Here is a 14,652-nt window from a genome sequence, read left to right on the forward strand (position 1 = left end):
ATCATTAGAAATAGTTATATTTATTACTGTGGGAGGAAACTTAGTCTCGAACCCCAATTAGGTATTGTCCACTTTGGGATGGATAGGGTCAACCCTTGCTCCCACCCGCATGGTTTTGCTCAATCCCACATCGGGGAGAGATGCCTTCCACCCTTGCCTTATAAGCACTTGGCCTAAGGAAGAGTGCACCATAGTGTCTGTGATACTATACATAAAGAAAAAAAAAATTATAATCTGAAGTTGGAATCATTGATGATTTGAACTAAGTTTAATTGGTCATCTTGAACACTAAGTAATCTTGTCTTCTAATTGCCACATTACGCGAATGCATCCTTCAATCCTCCTATGTATTGTTGTTATCTGCAACACAAATGACAATCATAAAAAATATTAATCTTCAATTTATAAAATCCATAGCAAAATAAAATTCTCCTATTACCAACTAATTAATTCCAATCAATTCCCCTTTTTAAATATTTGTATTTGCAGTCTTTGTTTTTTAATTTTTTATTTGGTAGTAATAGTAAAGATAATCAACAAATTAATAAAGACATAAAACATCAAAATCATAATCAACAAACAGTATAGGAAAATTTCCTTGTATTATCAACCATACTAAAAAATAATCCTGAAATTCATTTCTTTCCCCTGATTATCCATGAAACAAACACAGCCAAAGTACAATGATAATATATAAATATAAATATATATATATATATACACGTATTAAAAAAACAAAAGAAAGGTCTACAGTGAAGTCCAAAACAGCAAACCAGAAGCAAACAAACTGCAAACCCCATTTTGAAAACTAAACAGAACCACCTCCCCCAAACTAGCAAATTATACCGAGAAAACCTACTACATTCCACCTAGAGGATTAGTCAAGTAACCTACTAGCAGCAAACAGCATCTAGGCCACTTCCTATTTGCTAAATCTTCTTGTTTTTTTTTTTTTTACAACTAGCACATGACTACTAGCTCAACCATCACCAAACCAGTCACAACCATGCCACAAAAAAATTGTCTAACACCTAATCTTTCACACATACTTCTGTCAATTGTTGTGATCCTTTTAGGCACAAAGGCCCCTATTCTCCATTTTATTTCCAAAAAAAAAAAATCTTTTAACCATTTGTTCTTCAGTCAACATAATTTTTGAAAATTTACAAGTGTTCCTAGGCCTCCAGATATGATATATAGCAGATGCTATAGCCATTTCCCCACTCTTGGTTGTATACTTCTACCTGTTAAATATAACCCCCAATCAATTACTGCTCCCCAGTGATCAGGCACCTGCTGCCATAAACATTCCCACACTACTTGCTGCCACATCCTGCTTGACAAGGAACATTCAAAGAAAATATGATCCCTGGATTCACACTTGTTTTTGCAGAATCCACACAACAAATTTCCTTGCCAGCCCCATTTAACTAATCTATCAAAAGTGGAAAGCCTATCCTGAATAGCTAACTAAAAAATAAATGCATGTTTTGGCATGATGGCAGCATCCCAAACCAATTTATCCCAATCAACTTCATTGCTTCTATATCTAAGGGCTTCCCAAGAAGATTTACAAGAAAATATACAATTTTTAGTAAAGTCCATATTATAGTGTCTTCTCCATGAATGGGAACCAACTGACATTCCTTCTGTAAAAGACTTTGATCCATAGATCGAGGAGGCCTCCACTGCCAATGACCATTAACAATAATACACACCCTAGCTGAAGGATAGCTGCCTGCTGCAAATATTGCTTTAGTATCAAATTTATGACTAAGGGCCCCTTGAGGATGCCAATTATCATGCCAGAGACCCTACTCCCATCTCCAATTTTCCAAGAGCAGTTCTTTTTTTTTTGGGGGGGTGGGGTGTTGTTCCTAAAAACTTTGCCCTTCTAAGAAGTATTTGTGTATCCAAGCCACCCACAAGGAGCCAGCTTGCACAAGCAAAATCCAAATGTGCTTCATTATTGCAGGCCTATTTCAGTCCCTCCCTAACCCTTTTCAGCCCCAAGCCACCCTCCTTTGTTGGCAAACAAACTTGAGTCCAAGCTACTATATCCATATGAACAGCCTGATCAGAGCCACTCCATAAAAAGGAATTTAAAAGCTTCTCAATGTCCTTAGTGAGCTTAGCAGGAAAAATGAAATAGCTTGTCCAATAAACTTGAATCCCAAACAAAACATGTTGAATAAGTTGGACTCTACCAGCAAAAGATAGCTTTTTTGTTGTCCAAGAATTTATTCTAGCAGCTATCTTCTCCAAAAGCAACTTTCAATCCTTCTAAGACAGTTTCCCTAGTATGAGAGGTAATCCAAGATATTTGACAGGGAGAATCCCTTCCTTAAAAGGTAAGGCATGAAGAATTTGTTGTCACTAATTTAGGGACAGCAGATATGAAAATTTTACTCTTCAAAGCTAGGAACTCAAGGACAGATGAACAATTAGAAAAACCCCAACACCTTGACCAATCAAAAAGAGTGTGATGAAACACATTTTAATTTGAAGATAAAGAGTCTACGTCATACATTCAGCCAAACAAAACAGTACTTATTTTTGGGCAAACACCACCTTTGGTCCTTATTTTTGCTACTTTTGGTCCTTAAAGTGAAAATTGGGAGAAAATTTAAGGACCAAAGTGGTGTGTGCCTGAAATTCAGTACTGCTTTAAGGATTTGATTACTAATTCAGAAACTCTAGACTAAATAGGGAAATGAGGAAAACTCTAATGACCAAAAGTGGTGTTTGCCAATTATTTTTTACGTTATTAAAATAAATCCTAGGATTGTCACTAGGGTCAACTTGATTGATGCAGCTCCCACACTCAATACAACACAACACATTTGATCAATCAAAACCCCTAACAAAATTCATGACTCTACCTAAAGTTACACAGTTGACTGTTACAGAAAAATTTTAAATGTTTGGACTCATCCAATACTTTGTTGAATTTAAATGTACAAAACACAGTATTAGAAGGAAACAACTGAACATAGCAGAAAAATCTTAGCAGGCATAATGAAGTGGAAGGTGTAGACAAATTTTTATATTGAATATGGATTAGCTGTGATGAATCAGCATATAGAAAAAGATAACAACATCAGCTTTAATTAATATATACAAATTCTTGCTTGCAATGTGTAATCCAGTCATCATTCTCAACCACAAAATCGTATTCAACAAGATAAATATTGTATATTCAGGTTTGAAACTTAAAATTTACTTATAGCCACACCACAATATCTAGTATATACTAAGAATAAGTAGAATTGAGGAACGTAAATTCTGAAATTTTGAATTGAATCATGCTTTTACCTGCATTTCCTCTTTCTCTTTTTGTGCACTCTCCTTTTGGGAACTGCATCATTTGGCTTGTCGAGTAAAACAAGGTTCTCCACATAATTATCAATGACTCGAAATAAGTGTGGCACACCACAAATCCCCAAATCCTTCACTTGTTGGCTCTCAGGGTCATAGGAAGAGAGTTCAGAAGAAAATGGTTTTACTTGTCTTTCCACTAATATAAGACCATTCTTCTGGAGACCTACTATCCTTCTAATTCCTTCGTTGTGATCAATAGTGAACTGTTTAGTCCAAGAATCAAAAGCGCCATAGCTTTTCGTCTCCCACACGGAACACTTAATTGTTCGTAAAATCACAACATACTAGAGAAAGTGATCCCCTGATTACTAAAGTATCAATCTCAAGATTAGCTCTGAATTCATCATTTGGCAAGGATATAACGCGAAAAACCTCATCATGCAAATCAAATGACAAAACTAACGGATGACCGTCATTGCAAAATCATTCGCCACAACTCCATTTAAAGAAGCAGCCGGTTTCAACCAATATTTAAAACTAACCCCAGTTGGAAACAATGCGCGCCAGCACTTAGAGAGTAAACCTCAACTAGAACTGACTTATCCTCTTGCTTTCCTCTTCTGTTCTACATGGAAGTGCAATCATTACCACCTTGGTCCTTGGATCAAACCCGAAAACTGAACGATTCCACGTTTTTGAAATTGATTAAATGAGTAATTGTCATTGTCATTGCCAACGTGAATTAATTTTCAACAATTTAATGCATTGGAGTTGGAAAGAAGCGAAAGTGATTGAGTGAGGTGGGAATTGATGCAAGCATGGCTTGTGAATAGAGCTTTCCATGATTTTGAAACGCACCTTAATCGGATTATGGATTTGACGGGTAATTTTTGCAGTATCCCAAGCAACAGTTCTTCTGGGAGATAGTTAAGAGTTAGAGAGAAACCAGGAAGCTTCCCTCCTATTTTATAGTCAACTAATCACCAACGCTTTTATCTCTCCTTTGACTCCTATACTGATCCCCAAAACCAATCACCTCCAAACATGTGTACTCCAACTCACGTGCATAGTTATTAAACCAGATATTGACCAAGTTGGTAAGTTAAGTCATTAAAGGTTTGTTTGGAATTCTCTTATTTTTTTGAAATTGAAAATTTTTTACTAAAAGTACTATAAATAAATGTAAAAGTTAGCTGAAATAGTACAGTGAAATCCAAATAATACCAAAAAGTGCAGTGGGGCTCATGAATAGTGGCAAAAATAAGTTAAATAGTAAAATAAGTTACACAAGCCATCAGCTCAAGTAGTGGGTCACTGATCAAATCGCAAAGTCGTACAAATTTTTTTAAAAAAAAACATATATAAAAATGAGTTTGAGATATCATTTCCTAAATATTTAAATTAAAAAAGAGGCATATGCCTACATTAAACTAGCCATTATACATCAAAATTAAGGTTTCATAATAACATATTAGTCTTTTGATAGGATAGAAGTCCTTTTTTTTTTTTTTTTTTTTTGAGAATGGGATAGAAGTCTTGGAGGTAAGTAGATAGATAGAAAAGTGCATTTAAAAAAAAAAATCTTTAGGTTTTTTCATTTTTAAATTATCATGCTATAATCCATTAATCAGTAAAGAAGTTAATAAAGTGGACTTATAGATATAGCTTTTCAAATTTCACAAACCTAGCTAGGTGATAAAAAGTAAATCCCATCTTGGTTAAACGGATCGTCATAAATCGTTTGGATTTGACTAGGTCTTATGTAGAAATGGTCCATTAAAACACTCAAATCAATCTAGATGCCAAGTCATTAGAATGAAATTTTCTCACATGTACAACCTTCACAGTTACAATAATACTAGCCAATAGAAAATTGTTTAGTAAAGAACTCAATCATTTTTAAATTGTTTAGTAATTTAGTGCTTATTTGCATGTTACACCTCACTACTTTGAGATAATCTTGTCAAGGTTTCTATGGTGATTGAAGAGATCTGTGTAGTTTTAGTCATATTACTTTTTTATTGAGTGAGTTGTGACTTGCTTAAGTTATATAAATGGATAGTTTTATAAAACATCAAGTAGTAGCACGAGGAAAATCCCCCAAACTTGTTTGGAGCTTAACTTTATCCCCTCATACATTTGAAATTTTTTTTCTATGTCTAATGCAGTTATCATGTAAAGAGCAAGCAAAATAGACCTTTTTTTTTCTTTTTTTAAATAAATTTAATTTACCTCTAATATTTTTTTAACTGAATGTCTTTTTGTTTTAAATATATAATAACAAGTGATAGATTCTCATTAAAACAAAATAAGAATCTAGTTAAAAAAGTACTAAAAGTAAATCAAACCTATTTGTTACTATACATACAAATCTTAAACTTAGTTGGAATCAGTGATATTTCGAACTTTGTTTGATTGGTCTCATGCATGGAGTCTTACTACCATTTCCATTTGGATTTCACAGAATCACTTTATTCTTGTATTATTATTTTTCTTTCTTTTGTAATCTTTTAAGTTACATAGTATTTATCATCGTGATTCGTAAATATGAAGTACTCTTTTCTTTTAATAAAATATCTTTAATTATATATGAAAAAAAAATCAAAATTATCCTAATATTAGTGATTATACTTTACATTTAGTCTAAAATTTAAAATTATCCTTTCCAAACAAAGAAGGCTTGACTAGGAGCGGTTATCAAAAAAGGGCTTGACAAAGAGCAAAAGCCAACCCAAAAAAAGAAAAAGAAAAGGCTCTTTAGAAAAAAAATAACAGCTGCCAACTTGCCACATTACACGACTGCATCCTTCAGTCCTTCCATGTAGTGTTATTACCTGCAACATAGATGACAAACATAAAAGATATTAATTTTCAATCTATACAATCATTAGAGAAATTAAATTTTCTCTTATTACCAACCATACTCCAAAATCATGTCATAACAACAATCAAATTACCAACACAACAATATAAAAAGACAAGAATTGTGTCACATTACAAACTATATCTCATAATCACTTCAAAAACATAGTCACATTAAGGATATTGTAATAAACCATAACAAACTACAAACTAAGTTCTGTCCAAGAAGTGCCAATTTTATGGTACCAATAATCCAATCAACCAATCAATTCTTCGACAAAAAAGATACAGAAAAACACGCAAATCAAATCAATAATCCTATAAAGAGCCAACGCAAATTTTCTCGCATTATCAGCCATACTCCATGAACATAGTTGACTAGTAGAAAATATTCCAAAAATTCATTTTCTTTCCCTTGATTATCCATGAAACAAACATAACCAAAGTGTAATAATAATTCATTAGTTCAAGTAGGAGAATTCCCCGTATAGAAACGGAATTAGAAAGTACTGACGTATATAAACCAGTTCTAGAGAGAGAAAGTGGGTAAAGTGACAAATCATGTTAACGCTAAGGGTATCATATTGTCTTGTACATACATTTGAAATGTATATATTCTGATAGTATTTATCATCGTGATTCGTAAATATGAAGTACTCTTTTCTTTTAATAAAATATCTTTAATTATATATGAAAAAAAAATCAAAATTATCCTAATATTAGTGATTATACTTTACATTTAGTCTAAAATTTAAAATTATCCTTTCCAAACAAAGAAGGCTTGACTAGGAGCGGTTATCAAAAAAGGGCTTGACAAAGAGCAAAAGCCAACCCAAAAAAAGAAAAAGAAAAGGCTCTTTAGAAAAAAAATAACAGCTGCCAACTTGCCACATTACACGACTGCATCCTTCAGTCCTTCCATGTAGTGTTATTACCTGCAACATAGATGACAAACATAAAAGATATTAATTTTCAATCTATACAATCATTAGAGAAATTAAATTTTCTCTTATTACCAACCATACTCCAAAATCATGTCATAACAACAATCAAATTACCAACACAACAATATAAAAAGACAAGAATTGTGTCACATTACAAACTATATCTCATACTCACTTCAAAAACATAGTCACATTAAGGATATTGTAATAAACCATAACAAACTACAAACTAAGTTCTGTCCAAGAAGTGCCAATTTTATGGTACCAATAATCCAATCAACCAATCAATTCTTCGACAAAAAAGATACAGAAAAACACGCAAATCAAATCAATAATCCTATAAAGAGCCAACGCAAATTTTCTCGCATTATCAGCCATACTCCATGAACATAGTTGACTAGTAGAAAATATTCCAAAAATTCATTTTCTTTCCCTTGATTATCCATGAAACAAACATAACCAAAGTGTAATAATAATTCATTAGTTCAAGTAGGAGAATTCCCCGTATAGAAACGGAATTAGAAAGTACTGACGTATATAAACCAGTTCTAGAGAGAGAAAGTGGGTAAAGTGACAAATCATGTTAACGCTAAGGGTATCATATTGTCTTGTACATACATTTGAAATGTATATATTCTGAATTTTAACCAAACAATTGCTTCTTTCAACTTTTCCAAAGAATGTAAAAGGCCCACATCATTTTAAAATCAACAAGTTCGATGAGGGTAGCAACAACTAAAGACTTGTAAGCAAAATGGACAATGCAATTCCAACCCAAGATTCTAGCTTGGCTTCAACAGATTTAGGCATGACCCATGCAATTCCAACTAGGCAAAATATGAATGCCAACAACTCGGAAGCAAAAGGACAACGCAGGAACAAATGACTAACAGATTCTCCATCAGATTTACATAAACAGCACCAATCCACTATAACAAAACCCCTCTTCCAGATATTGTTTGTTGTCAATATGTTCCCTAGAGCACAGCCTCCCAAACAAAGATAGAAACTCTAGGAGGAGAGAGAGATTTCCATATGCACTTCCAAGGAAACAGGGACAGAACCTCAGAATTTACTTGAAGCACTCTATAATACCTCTTTCTAAAATCCTTCCTTGGGGAGAAGGAAGACAAATCAATTTGTCACAGACATTAGGATTGACCTGTGCAGCATAGAAATCATCCAAAAAATGAGTCATTGACTCCAACTCCCAGTCTTGTGCCTCTCTAGTAAACACAGGTTTCAAATGCACCGTACCATTAACCCACACAAAGTAACCTGAAATCTGGGCCCCTATCTCTAACAAATCTGAACGATTCCAGATAGTGGTCTTGAAAAGTTCTTGGGCAATCAATAGAGTGCAGAAGACAGAGTCTACTTCATATAATTCAATTAAAGCAAAACAGTACTTATTTTAAGGCAATCGCCACTTTTAGTTTTTAAAGTTTCTCCCATTTTTCAGTTTGGGCTTAGAGTTTCAAAGTATTAAATTTTGTAAAATAATCCAACTTGGTCATTGAAGTTTTCCCAATTACCCCATTTTCTTCCTTTTTATATCCTTGTATTTTCCCAACATTGAAATAGAGAACTATTCAACAAAATCGAGTTAAGAAAAGTGGACAATCTTATCCTCATACCACAAAGCAATTATAAGCCATTGTGGGAGTCCCATGGCACTTGTAATCCACCTAGACTACGAGTGTAAAATTTTTAAACGATTTAGAACCTTTTTATTTGGAAAATGAAATTAGATTCCAATTTTGGCTGCAAACTTACAATGGAGTAAAAGGTGATCCACAGTTTCCTCATCACACCAAGAGGCAAGTTCTTAACAAGGTTATCTATGGTAAGAATCTCATTCCTAGCAACAGTCCATAAAAAGAAAGACACTCTTTTAGGTACCTTAATACACCAAATGCTTAGCCAAAGGAAAGAAACAAAAGGGGATTTTAATAAAGAATTATAAAAGGAGCGCACATCAAAAATACCACAACGATTCAACTGTTAAATCAGAACATCATCACCCTCCCCCCTTGGTATTCTGGTAGAAACATGCTAAAAAAAAGAGTAAAATCTCCCCGTTTCCTTGTCATTAAATGCACGACGGAAAAGTAAGTTTCAACTCCTACCACCCCTATCTAGTGCATAAAAAAATCAAAGCTTCTTGAGCCACAGCACAGACAAATAGTTCCAGATATAACTCTTTCAAAGAAGTAGGACTGCTCTAAGGGCCATGCCAGAATTGAATGCGACTACCCCCTCCCGCCTGCATACACCACATGACTAAAGAAACTATCTGCATCTTTTCCAATTCTCTTCCTCTACAACCCACAGCCATGTGTCCCTCAGACAACTCTAGTGCACCAACCTCCACTAACCTCCCCTTATTTGGTGGCAATAACCTGACGCCATAAATGGGTAACTTCCTTCCCAAAGTGCCATAGCCAATTCCCAAGCAAAGCTTGGTTAAAAAGCCCAATCCTCAGAATCCCCAAACCACTTGCCTCCACTGGCCAAACAACCTTATCCCAAGCAACAAGCAAATATTTAAAAACTTCATTAGATCTCCCCTAAAGGAAATTCCTCTAAATCCTCTCTAATCTGTCCGCTACATGTTGTGGAATGGTAAACAAAGAAAGATAATAAGTTGGAAGGCTCGACAAAGTGGTCTTCAATAAAGTAAGCCTACCCTCTTTTGATAAAAATAATCACTTCCAATTTGAAAGCCTTTTCTCCATCCTTTCTATAATAGGGTTCCAAATCAAAGCATCCTTGAAATAAACCCCAAGAGGCATTCCCAAGTAAGACATGGGCAAACAACCAACCTTACAACATAAAACGCAAGCCAAAGCATCCAAGTTCCCAACCTCACCCACTGGCATAATCTCACTCTTACCAACATTCACTTTCAAGCCTATAATAGCTTCAAAGAATATCAACACCATTCGAATATAATAATTGTTTGATCAGTAAAATAAAACTTCTATAGAAGAAAAAGGTCCCAATTACAATCCTATTCTATAGGCATAATTCAATTCCAAAGTCCTCTCTGCAAAAACCTAATCAATTTTCCATAGAAAAGCCAAAAAAATTACTGGAGAAGTAATACAAGGTCTAATTTACCCTCCTTGCCCCATTAATGTCAATAATCTTTCCACATCAACTAACAACCAAAGTGAGTCAATAGACTATAGTCTACTTCATATAGTTCAGCTAAACAAAACAATACTTATTTTTTGGTCAAACACCACTTATGGTCCTGAGAGTTTCTCCCATTTTTCAGTTTCGGCTTTAGAGTTTCAAAATAGTAAAAAATTTGTAAAATAATCCAATTTGTATTTTTCCAACAGCAAAATAGAGAACTATACAACAAATTCAAGTTCAGAAAAGTGGACAATATTATCCTCTTTTTTTGTTCCATGTCAATAACCCGAAGCAATTATAAGCCATCTTGGTATTCACATGGCACTTGTAATCCACCAAGATTACCGGTGTACAATTTCTAAACCATTTAGAACCTTCTTTTTTTTTTAGTCATAAACGTGCCCAATCACATGAAATGTCAGTGTCCAAATTAACATGTATCATTCTAAAAATTTAAGGATTCCATTACTACTTTAGAAACCCTGGCTAAATAGGAAAATGAGGCAAATTTAATGACCAAAAGTGGCTTTTGCTCATTATTTTTTTTTTTTTTTTACATTTTTAAAACAAACCCTAAGGTTGTCACTAGGGTCACGTCAGATCGATGCAACTCCCACGCTCAATACAACATGACACATTTAATCAATAAAAACCCCTAACAAAACACGACTCTACCTACAGTTACATGGTTACAGCAACTTATGTTTGGCCTAATGCTATACTCTACTGACTTTACACTGATGCAAAACAATATGTCAGGTACACAACACAGTATCAGAAGGCAAAGGCTGATCACAGCAGAAAAATCTAAGCATGCCTAATGAAATGGAAAATGAAACAAATTTTCATACAGAATATGGATTGGATGTGACACTTTCAGCATATAGAAAAAGATAATAACATAAGTCTTCATTTAGATTTACCATTTCGTGCTTGCGAATGACTCATCCCGTCATCAACCAAAACCACAAAATCATATTTAACAATTTTGAACACTATTTAGAGCATCTTCTTCTACCACAATGGGGATTTTTGCCATCATCAGTCCAATATTATTTGGGGGGATATCCCTCCATGTTTAATGTGGACTATTTGACAAGAAATAGACATACTTTTGAGGGGACAGAACGTACATCATTGTAGTTGAAACTGTTTTTGCTGTGATTGTTGTATGATTGGATGGCTGCATTGAACAGGCTGTCTTTTTTTCTTTCTCAAGGAGTTTGTGGACTAGAGTTATTTTTGTTAGACTCTAAGACCCTCTCTCATATACTACCTGTGTACATTGGATCTTTTTTTTTTTCCCTCTAAATTGATAAAATTTTGCTACATTACCTATAAAAAAAATTTAAAAATTATGACTACTCTTTAGTCTTTATGTCCATTCAAGAACAAATTAAATCCAAAAGCCATATACTGAGGTTTGAAACTTAATATTTGCTTATAGCAACACAAAAATATCTAGTATATACCAAGAACAAGATAGAACTGAGGAATGTAAATGCTGAAATTTTTAGTTGAATACTTGAATCGAGCCTTTTTACCTGCACTTCCTCTTCTTGCTCACTTTTCTCTTGGAAACTACATCATTTGGTTTGTCAAGTAAGGTAAGATTCCTCACATAATTATCAGCATAAGAATAATATGGGCTTCTATAAAACCCCAAATTCTTCACTTGTTGGCTCTCAGGGTCATATGACAAGAGCTTCGAACCATGTGATTCTATTTTCTGCACTAATACATGATCATTCTTCAAGAAACGTAACACTTCCCAACGTAGCATATTGAGTTCAATAGTGAACTGTTTAGTCCAAGAATCCACAACACCATACTCTTTCATAACCCAAACAGAACAACTCTTGACGGTGCTCAGATGCTGATACCCATAACATATTAGAGAAAGCAATCCATTGAATACTGAGGTCCCAATATCAGCATCCAATCCAAATTTACCATTTGGCAAGGATATCAAGCGGAAAACCTCATCACCCAAATCAAATGACAAAACTATTAAACTCTGGGCATCACCCCAATCATTCGCCGCAAAATAAACAGCTCCATTTAAATAAGCTGCTTGTGGGTGCCAATTACTAATAGAAATCCTAGGCGGATATGAGTCACCAGCACTAGTTACTCTCCAAGATCCCTCGCTAACAGAGTAAACCTCAACCAGAGGTGGTTTGGCAACTTCGTACCAAACATTTACACTTTGATAGACAATTCTCACCACCTTATAATCATCGGTCCTCAAATCAAACCCAATTGCTAGATAACAAGGAAGGAAGTAAGTAACAGAAGGGTTGGGAAGGGTAATAAATTTTCTAATACAAGGATTCCAAAGAATAAAGCGGTTTTCTTCGTGGAGGCAAAACAATCCATTCGCTGAACCGAGTAATCGAAAATAGTCCCGACTACTACTCCTTAGTGGTAACTCAAGATCTTGAATCTGTTCAGATGAGGAGTCATTTTTGTCATTGTCTTCGTAAATTAATTTGTAGCGCTCTATATGGTATTTGACATCCAAATACCTAACAATTAATTTGTTGGAATCGGAGTGCGATCGAGTGAAACTGGATTTGATGAAGACAGGACTTGTAATTAGAGAGTTGTATGATTTGGAAACGCACCTGAATTGAATTAGGGATTTCACGGGTAGTCTATGCAGGATCTCCAGCAACACTTCGTATGGCAGATACTCCAACATTCCTAATCTTTCTTTCTTTCTTTCTTTTTTTTCGGCTTTACCAATTTCAGACTGTTGGGAAAATCTTCAATTTTGTGGACTTGTGGCATGCCGCAGACAATTATATCCTTCCTTTCTTTTCTTTTCTTTTTCGATTCCAATAAAAATGAAATTATTGCTACAGTATTTCTTTAAAAAAGAAATCATATTGAAATTTAAAAGGCCTTTTGTCAAAAACACACTTGAGGCAAAATACATTTTAGTGAGTATGAGATGTGATTAGAGACGTAGAATTTAATGGCCACGTAATGTAACTAATAAAATGGACAAAATATGGGAGGTAATTTGTAGGCCAGCATGCATTTGGGAGATAATAGCATTAGTTAGCATGCCTTAGTGTAAATGTTTGGTAAGAAGCTTGTAAGAGCACTCACAACAGTGGTGCTATATTGGTATAATGCTATATTTTTAGTTTAAAATCACAAAAAACATCACGCAGCAGTGGAGCTAAATCTAAAAGATTTAGCTCCACAGCTACAGTACACATCTATATTTAGATGTGTACTGTAACTCACAGGTAAAAGAAAAAATTATTTTTTTATTACATTCCTCTCTCATCTCTCATTTAAATATTCTTTTCCCATTCTCTATCTCTCCGGCTTCTCTCTTTCTTCTTTTTTCTTCCTCCACCTTCCTCATCTTCTCTCTTCTTCCTCCACCGCCAGCCCGATCTCACAGCCCAGCTGCCAACCCAGCTTCGACCCATCACCGGCGCCGACCCATCTCGCCGATCTCCCCACCCATTTCGCCAAAACACCCATCTCGCCGATCAGACCCAAGCTTTGGATTTCATCATTGAAGCCGCCGATCAAACCCAAGCTCTGGGTTTCATTCGTCGATCCAAGCTCTGGGTTTCATCATTGAAGCCGCCGCTTTCTTCCTCCGCCCAATGCTTTGGTTTTCCGTCGATCCAAGCTTTGGTTTTTTTTTTTTTTTTTTTTTTTTTTTTTTTTTTTTTTTTTTTTTTTCTCTGCTGTGGACTGGTGGTGGTGGTGGTGGTGGTGGTGGTGGCGGCTGTGGCTGTGGCGGTGGCTGTGGCTGTGGTTGAAGGTAGAGTGGTTGTGGTTGGTGCTTTGGTTGTTATTTTTGGGTAGTAGGATATATTATTTTATTGTAGTGATTATATTATTTTATTGTGATGTGTGTATTATTTTATTGTGTTAAAAGCTAAAATAGATCCATTGCTGTAGCATGTGTGTAGCTAAAATAGATAAAGTGACTTTTTGTGTAGCTAAATAGCTAAAATTTTGCCATCACTGCTGTGAGTGCTCTAAGGGGAAAGAAGCTAACTGTCGAAGATGATAAATAGAGTTGGGTCTATTTCAGATATGAACGGCTTCCAAATTTTTGCTACGCCTATGGAAAACTCGGTCATGGCGAGAAAGAATGCAAAGAGGGCGACTCACCCACCATTGGAAAAGAGAAGCCAGTGCCCCAGTATGGTGCTTGGCTTAAAGGCGAGCCACTCAAGCGTACCTCCAACAAGGATATGCTGGACTCCTCCCACCGACCACCAAAATACGGAAACCACCATAGAACGACGGAAAGAGCACAACCCTCCCACGAGGCAAGGGTGGTTGGTGAGCCCCACATGACTAGGGACCCCCCTAGACCTTCTGACACCATGCTGACCCACTC

The 14,652-nt window shown here is 35.2% G+C and overlaps 1 protein-coding gene across 2 annotated transcripts; it reads right to left on the bottom strand.

The window, feature by feature from the left end:
* Positions 1-309: 309 nt before the first annotated feature.
* Positions 310-13,103, bottom strand: LOC112004941 (F-box/kelch-repeat protein At3g23880). 2 transcript variants are annotated; one of them, XM_065772503.1, is made up of 2 exons: positions 11,816-13,103; positions 310-360 (listed from the first exon to the last, which is right to left on the bottom strand). In XM_065772503.1, exons 1-2 carry the CDS (start codon positions 12,973-12,975, stop codon positions 357-359), a joined length of 1,164 nt encoding a protein of 387 aa, XP_065628575.1. In that variant the 5' UTR covers positions 12,976-13,103; the 3' UTR covers positions 310-356. The 2 variants fall into 2 exon arrangements, with proteins under 2 accessions (XP_065628575.1, XP_065628572.1); XM_065772500.1 differs by lacking the exon at positions 310-360 and adding an exon at positions 6,877-7,118 and having other exon boundaries at positions 11,816-13,102.
* Positions 13,104-14,652: the final 1,549 nt, after the last annotated feature.

The sequence above is a fragment of the Quercus suber genome, unplaced genomic scaffold (assembly GCF_002906115.3).
Source record: "Quercus suber isolate HL8 unplaced genomic scaffold, Cork oak 2.0 scaffold_5, whole genome shotgun sequence".
In the NCBI taxonomy this organism is placed as follows: Eukaryota; Viridiplantae; Streptophyta; class Magnoliopsida; order Fagales; family Fagaceae; genus Quercus; species Quercus suber.

Bases quoted from the DNA above. Each gene is read 5' to 3' on its own strand.
- LOC112004941 (XM_065772503.1), bottom strand. From the start codon at position 12,975: ATGTTGGAGTATCTGCCATACGAAGTGTTGCTGGAGATCCTGCATAGA.